Source organism: Lycium ferocissimum, chromosome 2 (genome assembly GCF_029784015.1).
Source record: "Lycium ferocissimum isolate CSIRO_LF1 chromosome 2, AGI_CSIRO_Lferr_CH_V1, whole genome shotgun sequence".
Taxonomy (NCBI): Eukaryota; Viridiplantae; Streptophyta; class Magnoliopsida; order Solanales; family Solanaceae; genus Lycium; species Lycium ferocissimum.
Genome location: NC_081343.1, coordinates 4,710,273 through 4,720,504, shown reverse-complemented (window position 1 = coordinate 4,720,504; position 10,232 = coordinate 4,710,273). Strand labels below are relative to the sequence as shown.

The window sequence follows — 10,232 nt, the reverse complement described above, 5'->3', positions numbered from 1 at the left end:
ATTATTTTATTTTGTTTAACCAAAATTAGAGTTTTCAAAATCGTTCCATTATCTCGATTATTCTTCGGTATCGGTTCGGTTGCTTAATTTTCGGTATTTTGAAAGGTACCCAATGGCCAATTCAATACCAAAAACTAATTGAAGTAATGGATTATTATCAATTTTTGCTTCATAATCAAAAAATTATAAACGAAACTGAAATGCAACACAGTATTCGATAACTCTCATTAATGAATGTCACTACTAAATATATACTTGTTACTTTTAATAGAATATCAATATTATAGAAAAAAAGGTTAAAGAGAAAAACTATATAAATAAATTAAATTGGTAATCTTCATACCAATCAATTTATTTGAAATAGATGAACCAATATTTATAACTTACATGAACTATTAAAGCTTTGGTTAAAGGGTAATTATAATTTAAGCTAAAGAATTTAAGAGAAAAAGTTATAGATTATACCATGATCACTGGAATAATCATGTCCAAAACTTAGAAAAAATAAAGAGGAAAGAAAAATAAGAAGATGATAAAATAGACAGTTTAGTCTTCTACAGTCGTTGATAAGTGATATTACCTGAAGTATAGTAGTGTTTGAGACCTTTTGTACATTGTTTTGATAGAGTATGGTAGGTTTCGATTTTAATTGTTGCCTCTCCGTCTAAATTCAACTCAAGGCAATGCTCAATCTAAAAGAAAAGTTAATGCTTTGCATTTTTAATTTAATACATAAAATATTATATATATATATATAAAAAATATAAATGGCTATAGACTTATATTTTGGTTTTATTAAAAAAATTTAAAAATCGATTCGATGTTATTATTTGATTAATTAACCGGTTTTGGAATAACAATTGAAAGTGTGGTTAATATTTTATATATATATATATATATATCTTTTTTAATGTCATATTTTGTGTCTACATTTTATAAATCTACAGAGATATAAAGTCAAATAAATTCATTTGGTTTTATATCTCTGATCATCGCGTGAATAAGTTTATTTATTTAGCTTTTGCTTATGTGTTTTATTTCGTTTTCTTAGAACCTACTCCTATTACATATGTATTGTTATTTGTTGATTATTATCTTTCTTATTGTAATAATAATGATTTTAATATGTTCATAGTATGGAACTTGTCTTGCGAATTGTTTAAACCTTTTAACTTGATTATGACATATTAAAAATAAAACAGAACAAAACCGTTCAAAATTACGGGGATAAATGTCATATCATTTGTCTTATTTTGTATCTCGTTTTGTTACACTTTTTACCAGAAATAGGAAAAAAATTAAAGATGCATCCTAGCCGTCGAAAGATACGAATAATCATCATCGTTTATTTTAAATTAAGATTAAGACGTAGATCAACATGAAAAAAAAATCAAGAAAATCACGAAAATAACTCAACATTCTCATATTCATTAAGATGTTGCTTTAAACATGAAATCATCAGGTAATCATCATAGAAACATTTCATCTTTAGAATGATTAAGGCATGTATGTTTGTTTTTCAATATCTGAATGTGCATAATGTGTTTATTTAAACATAATAAATATACAATTCAAATTAAAAAGTAACTAACTAGTAGAAAATAAATACAAATTTAATTAAAAAAAATTATTTGATAAAAAAATTGAAACATTTATGTTCACTAGTAATGGTGGAGATGTTTTGTAGTCGTGGTGGGTGGTCGGTGGGGTCGACTTTCCAACTTACTTCCGGTGGAGGGCTGAGTGGGTGGTTGGGGTGAGGGGTGGGAGGTTGTGGGGTTAGGGTTGGGTTTATATGTGGGGGTGGGGTTGGGGGTGGGGGTGACGGGTCAACACCAATAAGGGAGTGGGGATGGGTGGTGTGGGGTAGGGGTTGTTGGTGGGGAGTGGAATAACTTGGTGGTGTGGGGTAAATTGATTGGTGGTGGGGAGTGGGGGTGGGCGGTGTGGGGTGGGATTGGGGTTGGTCGTGGCGTGGGGGTGGTGGGGAGTGAGGGGTTGGCAAAATGGAGGGTGGGTGAGTGGTGGGGTGGGGTTGAGGTGGATAGGTGGGGTTGGAGTGGGGGCGGGTGGGGGGTGGGGTTGGGGTTGGAGTGGAGGGTTGGGGTTGGGGTTGGAGTCCATAATTCTCTACTCCGAGAACTTCATAAAAAAGTTAAAACTACAAAAATACCTCTTAATGATATTAAGACTTATTTTCTTTGGTTCAAATCTTAATGATTAAGTATTATACTATTCGGCATGTTCTCATGTAAGTGTTTAGATCTTAATGCAAACAAATGCACTTGGCTTCGTATTTAAAACTTCACGGACCTCCAATACTCCATTACAACGGTGAAGTGCAAACAAATGAGGCCTAATGTGGTCTAAATCAAACAATGGTATAAAGATGTAATGGAGCTACTTCTACTAGAGCAAATACTCACTCTCGCCCAGAAGCGGAAATATTAAGAAACTAAAGTAATGATAGAATTCTTAATAACTCCACAAAGATGACGAGAGAATAAATTGAACAAATATTTAACTGGAGAAGTTCACAATCACACAAACCTCTCCTCCTGGCCAACTGATAGGATACTTATCCAACATAAAAGAAACTTGAATTTTCTATTCATTTTACCGTTCAATAAGAAATTCCGGTAAAATTCCAACAGCCCTAAGTTCATGGATCAAGATACAACTTTAAACAACTTGGAGGCAATTCTGTTCCGGTCGGAGTCCCCATGGCGTTAGCACACGATGAGATCGCGGGTCCACCAGGGCCATGATAGGTCAAGTTGATTAACCTTGATTCCCTGGCAAGGAAAAGAAGCATTGCACTTCAAAGTAACTGCTATCACTGAACTCGAAGTTCCCCTTATGTTATTGAATGTCACGTCCTTGATTTGCACTGAGCTTTCCTACGAAATAAAGCAAAGCGCAATTATATGATATAAAGAATATCGAATTGAAACTTTTTCATGTTTGACATGGCTTAAGAATTTGTGTCTTTGGCTACTAAAATATTTTTTCTGATGAATACATTTTAACAACTTCTCTCTTTTGTTGACAAAAATCATTTTTCTTATAACGATTTTAATTTTATAATATACTAACTTCTTCAGCTAACTTAGAGCATTATTATTAATCATTCGTATTCAAGAATTTCATCAACACATTTTCGGATAGTGTTTTCTGCTCAACAATCAATCACAAGAAAACATTTTTAATTGAACACGACTTTCGACATACCCAACATATTAAATTTAAAGATGAAAATAGGGGAAATGCAAGTACCTGACCACTGCAAGGAGGCGTCGGACAATAATATTGATCAATAAGTATAGGATTCCCAACTTTTTTCATGATAATATCCTCAAAAGTTATAGTTGTAGTGCTACCGACATTTGACGGTGCCCAAGTCTTAATTCTCGCCCCATTTTGAGTACGAGTGCAACTTTTGACGTGTATGTACTCGACAACATCATTGGCCGTGATATTCCCTAAGCTTCCGATGCTTATTCCATGGCCAAGGCCACAAGTGACCCCTGAAATGTTGATGCTTTTGCTGCCAGCAATCATAGATATACAATCGTCTCCGGTGCCAATGTTGGAATCCAAGACTTGGATGTTGGTGGAGAAGCCAATGTGAATTCTGTCGGTGTTAGGACTGTCGTCTGGTGCCTTTATGTTAACATGACTAAATCTCACATTATTGCACATAAAGACGTTGAAATGGAAACTCTTGCTATTGTTTGATTGTATGTCCCGTACAACAACATTTTCAACATAATCGAATGTAAGTGTCTGGTTCAAATTTTTAAAAAAAGGGTATCAGAAACAATGTTTAATTGTTAACTTCACATTATAATCACATAAAGAAAAAATCCTTAAACACAAAAATGATGAAAGAAACAATATAAACTTTGTTAAATTATCCTTTCTTTTTCGAGATAAATGGTGAGTTTAGATGCCACCGTCTTACTAAAATTAGTTACACATTTTGTTCTACTTTTTGACTAGGTTAAGACATGGGACGAGAAAGTGCAAATGGAGCCCCTTACATGTTTTGGACAGGTCCATCAGTATTAAATTTCTTTATGACCTTATAATCGTACGAACTATCTTTGTCATTTTTCACTTTAACTTTCACAGGACGAGGCACAACAAAATTAAAGGTATTATGAAAGCACATTAATTTTTCTGACCAGAAATAAAATTCCACCTGCGTCAGATTATGAATCAATTTAAATAGTTTTTTTCTTTGTTTCAAAATTTTACATCAAATAATTTAATACAGAATTTCACTATTCTTTCATCCAAGCCTTCATCGAATAAGGAGTTTTTTTATTAAAGGATACATACTTAAAGTGAAATTCAGCACAAATAATTTTACTCGAAATTATTACAACAAAATAAATTAGACAAATAATTTTACTCGAAATTTTGATATATACAATGACCATTATATATTAGTCATTTTAGCGGAAAGATTCATCGAAACGACTTCTACTATGTCAGGCTAGGGGTAAGGTGCACGCTCTACCCTCCCAGATCCAATTGTGAGATTATACTAGGTATGTTGTTGTTGTGGTTAGACTCTGTTATACATGTAGTAATGACTTAAACAATTGACCTAATATGAATGATTTCGTAGCTGGAAAAATGTTTACAGGAAAGACGAAATTAACTTTTGTGGTTTGTATTTGTGGTTTGTACTCCCTTGTTTCGTGTAGTAAAAATAAATATTTCTATGTTTGTCCATTTTAGCAAACTAAGAGATTTATTATCTTCTTTCAATATTACTCTTATCATTAAGTAACTCCATAAAGTATTATTAATCAAACTTATATTTCAAAATCATAATTAATAAAGGTAACTTAGTAAAACAAACCCCCTAATAAATACTCTCCGCCATCTTGTCATGGTTACTATAACTAATTAGTCCAAATATCTGTAATTTAGAAAATCAATATAGAATTAATCAGTATTTTAACCTTGTTCTAATAAATGTGGGGAGAGATTAATATAAGAGTAGTATTAAACTGGATCAAAGAATAAATAAGGGTAAGTAAGTTAATGTTTTCTTAATTGACGTACAAAAGATAATCAACTAAAATGGACCGAAAAGAATAGTTTCTCATGAAATGTCTAAGTCATGGAGTGTCAAGTCAACTAGAGAGACAAGTAAAAAGGAACAAAATGAGTTTGTGTGTGAATTTAATATGTAGATCTTTTAAGTGTTTTATTCGTAACAATTGGATAATAATTTGCATACGTCTAAAGTTTGTGTGTATGAAGACGATAATAATTGATTAAAGACGCATTAAAAAGTAAAACGGTTGGTTCTCACCTTAACTATTATCCGTCACTCCATCTGCTATAGCACCATATGAAAGGACATTGAAGACCCTGTCCTCAGCATTAGTGCACACAAGAACAAGGCCTAATATAAAGGCTATTTCAAAACAAGATTCCGAAGTCATTTTTTTTTTCTTTCTTCACTTGTGTTTATATACAACTTCCTTTTCTCTCACTCTTTTCAAATGATCTTCCCTTCATTAATTTATTTCCTTTTTGCTTTTAGAATAATATTATAAGAACTTTTGGATGCAGTTACATCCAAGAGATTTCTTTAGATTTAATGAATTAATAAGAAGGAAAGTGAATCAATATACTGAATGCAATATCATGGTAAGTTCATTAAACTGCCAACTAGACTTATTAGATCCATTAGATTTTACCTTTATTTAGAGGCTGTTAATATACTGGAAATCTTTTTTTCTTTTTTTAATCAAATTGTGCTCTAGCAGGCCAGGCTAACTTTTTATTAATAAATGCATAATGTAAAAAATAGTCTATTACAGCATGTCTATAATATGAGCTAGCTAGTATTAAAAAAAACAAAAAAACAAAAAGGAACTGTCCTCCAGTTCTATCCTGTATGCCTAAGCTAGTATGCCCTTTGTGATCCTCATGTATCAGCTTTGATGATTGTCCAAATCTGTGCAAACACCATATGATTATCCATACATGTAGTATCATTGTTGATTGTCAAGTTCTGAATCCTCTCTTGTTCTAATCCTCGAGAGGAAGTTGTGATTTGTCCATGTTGAGAATTCTTCTTCCTTCGATGGTACGAGTATAAAGTCATGTACTTTGATCTCTCGTACGATCCAAAGCTTGATTTGCTAGAAAGCACGCCAACTTGTTGCCTTTCCCGAAAATATGATTGATCCGCACCGTACCGTTCTCATGTCTCGTTTGATCTCTTGAATCTGATTTCTCGCCTCCCATGGAGTGATCCATGTACCTTGTAAGATATTTTGAAGGACAAGTGAATCGAGTCTCCAGTTGAACCTATTGAATGTTGTGTTATTTGCGTAATCCCAAAGGTCGTTTTATGGCCTCGCCCTTCGAACTTCCATGTTTGTTGCTATTCCCATTTGTTGTGCTTCGCATAAACCAAATCTCCACCGCTATCTCGATGCAAGAATCCATATGAACCGATCCCGTGATTGCCTCGTGCCCCATCTGTATTACATTTTAATCTCCCTGAAGGTGGCATTCTCCACAACACCTTAGCATAATAAATTTTTGGTTTATATCTACTAAGGTACTGATGCATATTTTCCGAATCAATAGATAAATTCTGCATCCATGGGAATCTCTTTCTTGTCAGCTGGTGTATGATGTGTTGTACTTGTTGTTTTAGTCTGTAAAAAGTAACTGATCCTCCATGCTTAATGGAATTTCTTCTCTTCCATAATGACCACATGATCACTGCTGGCATTGCTCTATAAATAGGTTGCAATTTTGATTTTGTCTCCAAAGAAATTCACCATGCCATGATTATTTGATGTAGACCAACTCCATCCGTGGGAATACCGCACAAGAAGCAAAAACTTCCATAACTTGACAAATGTATGGAAGATGTTAGAAATAAGTGAACTATAGTTTCCTCCTTATGCTCTCTCACAAGACATCTTGATGGTATATTGATCATCATCCTTTTCAATATATCATCTGTAGTGATTATCCCTTTCCACACCCTCCACATGAAAAAGCTTATCTTTATTGGCAACTCTTTCTCCCACATGAACCCATAGTTGGTTTGTTTGCTCTCTCTATGCCTTAGAAATTCCCATGCAGATTTAACTGAGAATTTGCCGTTTGTTTCCAACATCCGACATGGTTCATCATCTTCTTCTCCATCTGGAACTTTGATATTATCCTTGATATGCTGAGCCAATTCTCGATCTAGGGTATCGTCAATGCTTCCATGTTCCATTCACCATTCGTCACAAACTGTCTAACCTCTATCTCTTCTTCTCTAGCAACATCAGGAGTGATATAATATAGTGCCCCAAGCCTTGTCCAATTCTCATACCAGAAGCTTGAAGTTCCATTTCTCAAATACCAAAATATATGTGGCTCAACTGCATCTCTTATGATCACCATCTTCTTCCAGGTGTGAGACCCTCCTCTATCTACTGCCATAGTAGGATGCCATTTCTTGTAGTATTTGTTCAGCATGTAGCTACTCCATAAGCTTCTTCCACATCTGAAATTCCACCACAACTTAGCAAATAGTGCATTGGATATATCAGTTAATGATCTAAGACCAATCCTCCTTCATCCTTTGGTAGACATAATTTGTCCCATGCCACCCAAAGGCTTGCTTTTCACCCCTTACGCATTGCTCCAAAAGAATTTGGCAAATATCTTGTAGTCGCTTTATCACCCCTAAGGATGGTTCATGGTCGACAAAGAAATATACGAGCATGGTTTGTAACACATGATTAACCAAAGACATATCTACCTCCAAAAGATAACGGTCCGTTTTGCGTATTTAATCCTTTTCATCACTTTTTTGATCAAATCCTCATAATATATCAGCTTCCTTCTTCCATAAAACACTGGACATCCTAAATATGTGAAAGGAAAGGATTCATTTCTCATATTAGTATGTCTTTTGATCTTGCTATTAACTCTGGAAGATACCTTGTGATGAATATAGTAATAACTTTTATCAGTATTGACCAGTTATCCTGAAGCCTTCTCATACTTCCTCAAACTCTTCATCATTTTCTTTAATGAATATCCATCCCCCGTACGGAATATTGTGATTGTATCATCGTGATATGATAAATGATTGATTTGAGGACTCTATTTTGGCATTCCATAGCCTATGAAACTTGGCTTCTCATGCGCAGCTTATTCGACTCCGCTTGTTAAGACTTCCGTCGCTATAATGAACGATTGTGTAGGAGAAAGTGGATCACCTTGCTTTACCCCCCTAATTGATGCGAAAAAGCCATGACTTTGACTATTGATTAATATTGAATACCAATTGTTTTTGACGATAATCTCCATACCAAATCAATGATAACCTCTCCCAAATCCAAATTGTCTTAGTACTTTAGTCAAAAATATCCAAGAGCCTATCATATGCCTTTGCCATGTCTAATTTGATCACCACATTAGTATGTTTAGCTCTCAAGTAATATCTACGATGATCTCTTGTGCAGTAATACATTTTACGTAATGCTCCTTCACCATCACAATAGGTGTAGAAGATAATACTAGGAAGAACCTTAGTCGATCTATTTTACGCTTTTTATTTGTATCTTATTGAAGAAAGAGGCTTGAGGCCCAGTAGACCTCATCTTGGTGTTAATCACCTCTTCTTTGGCAATGAAACTTGAGGTTAGTATGTGTGATGAATTGTGGTATCCTCGAACCACAAAAGAATGCTCCAACATTTGAAGCACATCCATGCTTGATAATCTCTGACAACAACACGAAAAAAATGTCTGTGAATCCCTCGAGGCCCGCTGCTTGCTATCCCCGTTGAGTGATAACCCTGACCCTCATGTGATATTAAAATGGGCGGAGGGGGTGGGTTGGGAGTTGGGTGGAGGGTTGGGGTTGGGGTTGGGGTTGGAGGTGAGTGATAAAAAAGTTGATTACAAAAAATACCTGCTTGTGATATTAAGACTTGGTTCAAGATCTTAATGAATTAAGACTATTCAACCAAATAAGTGTTTAGATCTTAATGCAAACAAATGCACTTCAGATTCAGACCTCCAATAAGTGCAAACAAATGAGGCCTAATGTGGTCTAAATCAAACAATGGTATAAAGATGTAATGGAGCTACTTACTAGAGCAAATACTCACTCTAAGCCCGAAGCGGAAATATTAAGAAACTAAAGTAATGATAGAATTCTTAATAACTCCACAAAGATGACGAGAGAATAAATTGAACAAATATTTAGCGGAGAGAGTTCCTGGACGATCACTGACCTCTGTGCGGCCAGTGATAGGATACTTATCAACGTAAAAAAGAAACTTGAATTTTCTATTCTTTTTAGTTCAATAAGAAATTCTTGTAAATTCCATGACCCTAAGTTCATGGATCAAGATACAACTTTAAACAACTTGGAGGCAATTACACCGTGGCTCTCGTCGGAGTCCCCGTGGCGTTAGCACGCGATGAGATCGCGGGTCCTGAGGGCCATGATAGGTCAAGTTGATTAACACTTGATTCCCTGGCAGAGAAAAAGCATTGCACTTCGAAATGCTTTGCTATCCTTTGAACTCGAAGTTCCCTTATGTTATTGAATGTCACGTCCTTGATTTGAGTTTTCTGATAAAGCAAAGCGCAATTATATGATATAAAGAAGAATATCGGAATTGAAACTTTCATGTTTGACATGGCTTAAAGAATTTGTGTCTTTGGCTACTAAAATATTTTTTCGATGAATACATTTTAACAACTTCTCTCTTTTGTTGACAAAAATCATTTTCTTATAACGATTTTAATTTTTATAATATACTAAACTTCTTATTCAACTTACATTATTATTAATCATTCGTATTCAAAATTTCATCAACACATTTTCGGATAGTGTTTTACGCTCAACAATCAATCACAAGAAAACATTTTTAATTGAACACGACTTTCGACATACTGACATATTAAATTTAAGATGAAAATGAGGAAATGCAAGTAACGTGCACGCAGAGCGTCAAACAATAATATTGATCAATAAGTATAGGATTCCCAGCTTTTTTTCATGATAATATCCTCAAAAGTTATAGTTGTAGTCTACCGACATTTGATGGTGCCCAAGTCTTAATTCTCGCCCCATTTGAGTACGAGTGCAACTTTTGACGGTATGTACTCGCAACATCATTGGGTGATATTCCCTAGCTTGATGCTTATTCCTGGCCCGGCCCAAATGACCCC

General features: G+C 34.7%; 1 protein-coding gene across 1 annotated transcript; it reads right to left on the bottom strand.

Moving 5' to 3' along the window:
* Positions 1 to 2,729: 2,729 nt before the first annotated feature.
* On the bottom strand, positions 2,730 to 8,045 carry LOC132047378 (exopolygalacturonase-like). The gene is made up of 5 exons (XM_059438430.1): positions 7,984 to 8,045; positions 7,297 to 7,543; positions 6,959 to 7,222; positions 3,271 to 3,786; positions 2,730 to 2,900 (listed from the first exon to the last, which is right to left on the bottom strand). Exons 1-5 carry the CDS (start codon positions 8,043 to 8,045, stop codon positions 2,730 to 2,732), a joined length of 1,260 nt encoding a protein of 419 aa, XP_059294413.1.
* Positions 8,046 to 10,232: the final 2,187 nt, after the last annotated feature.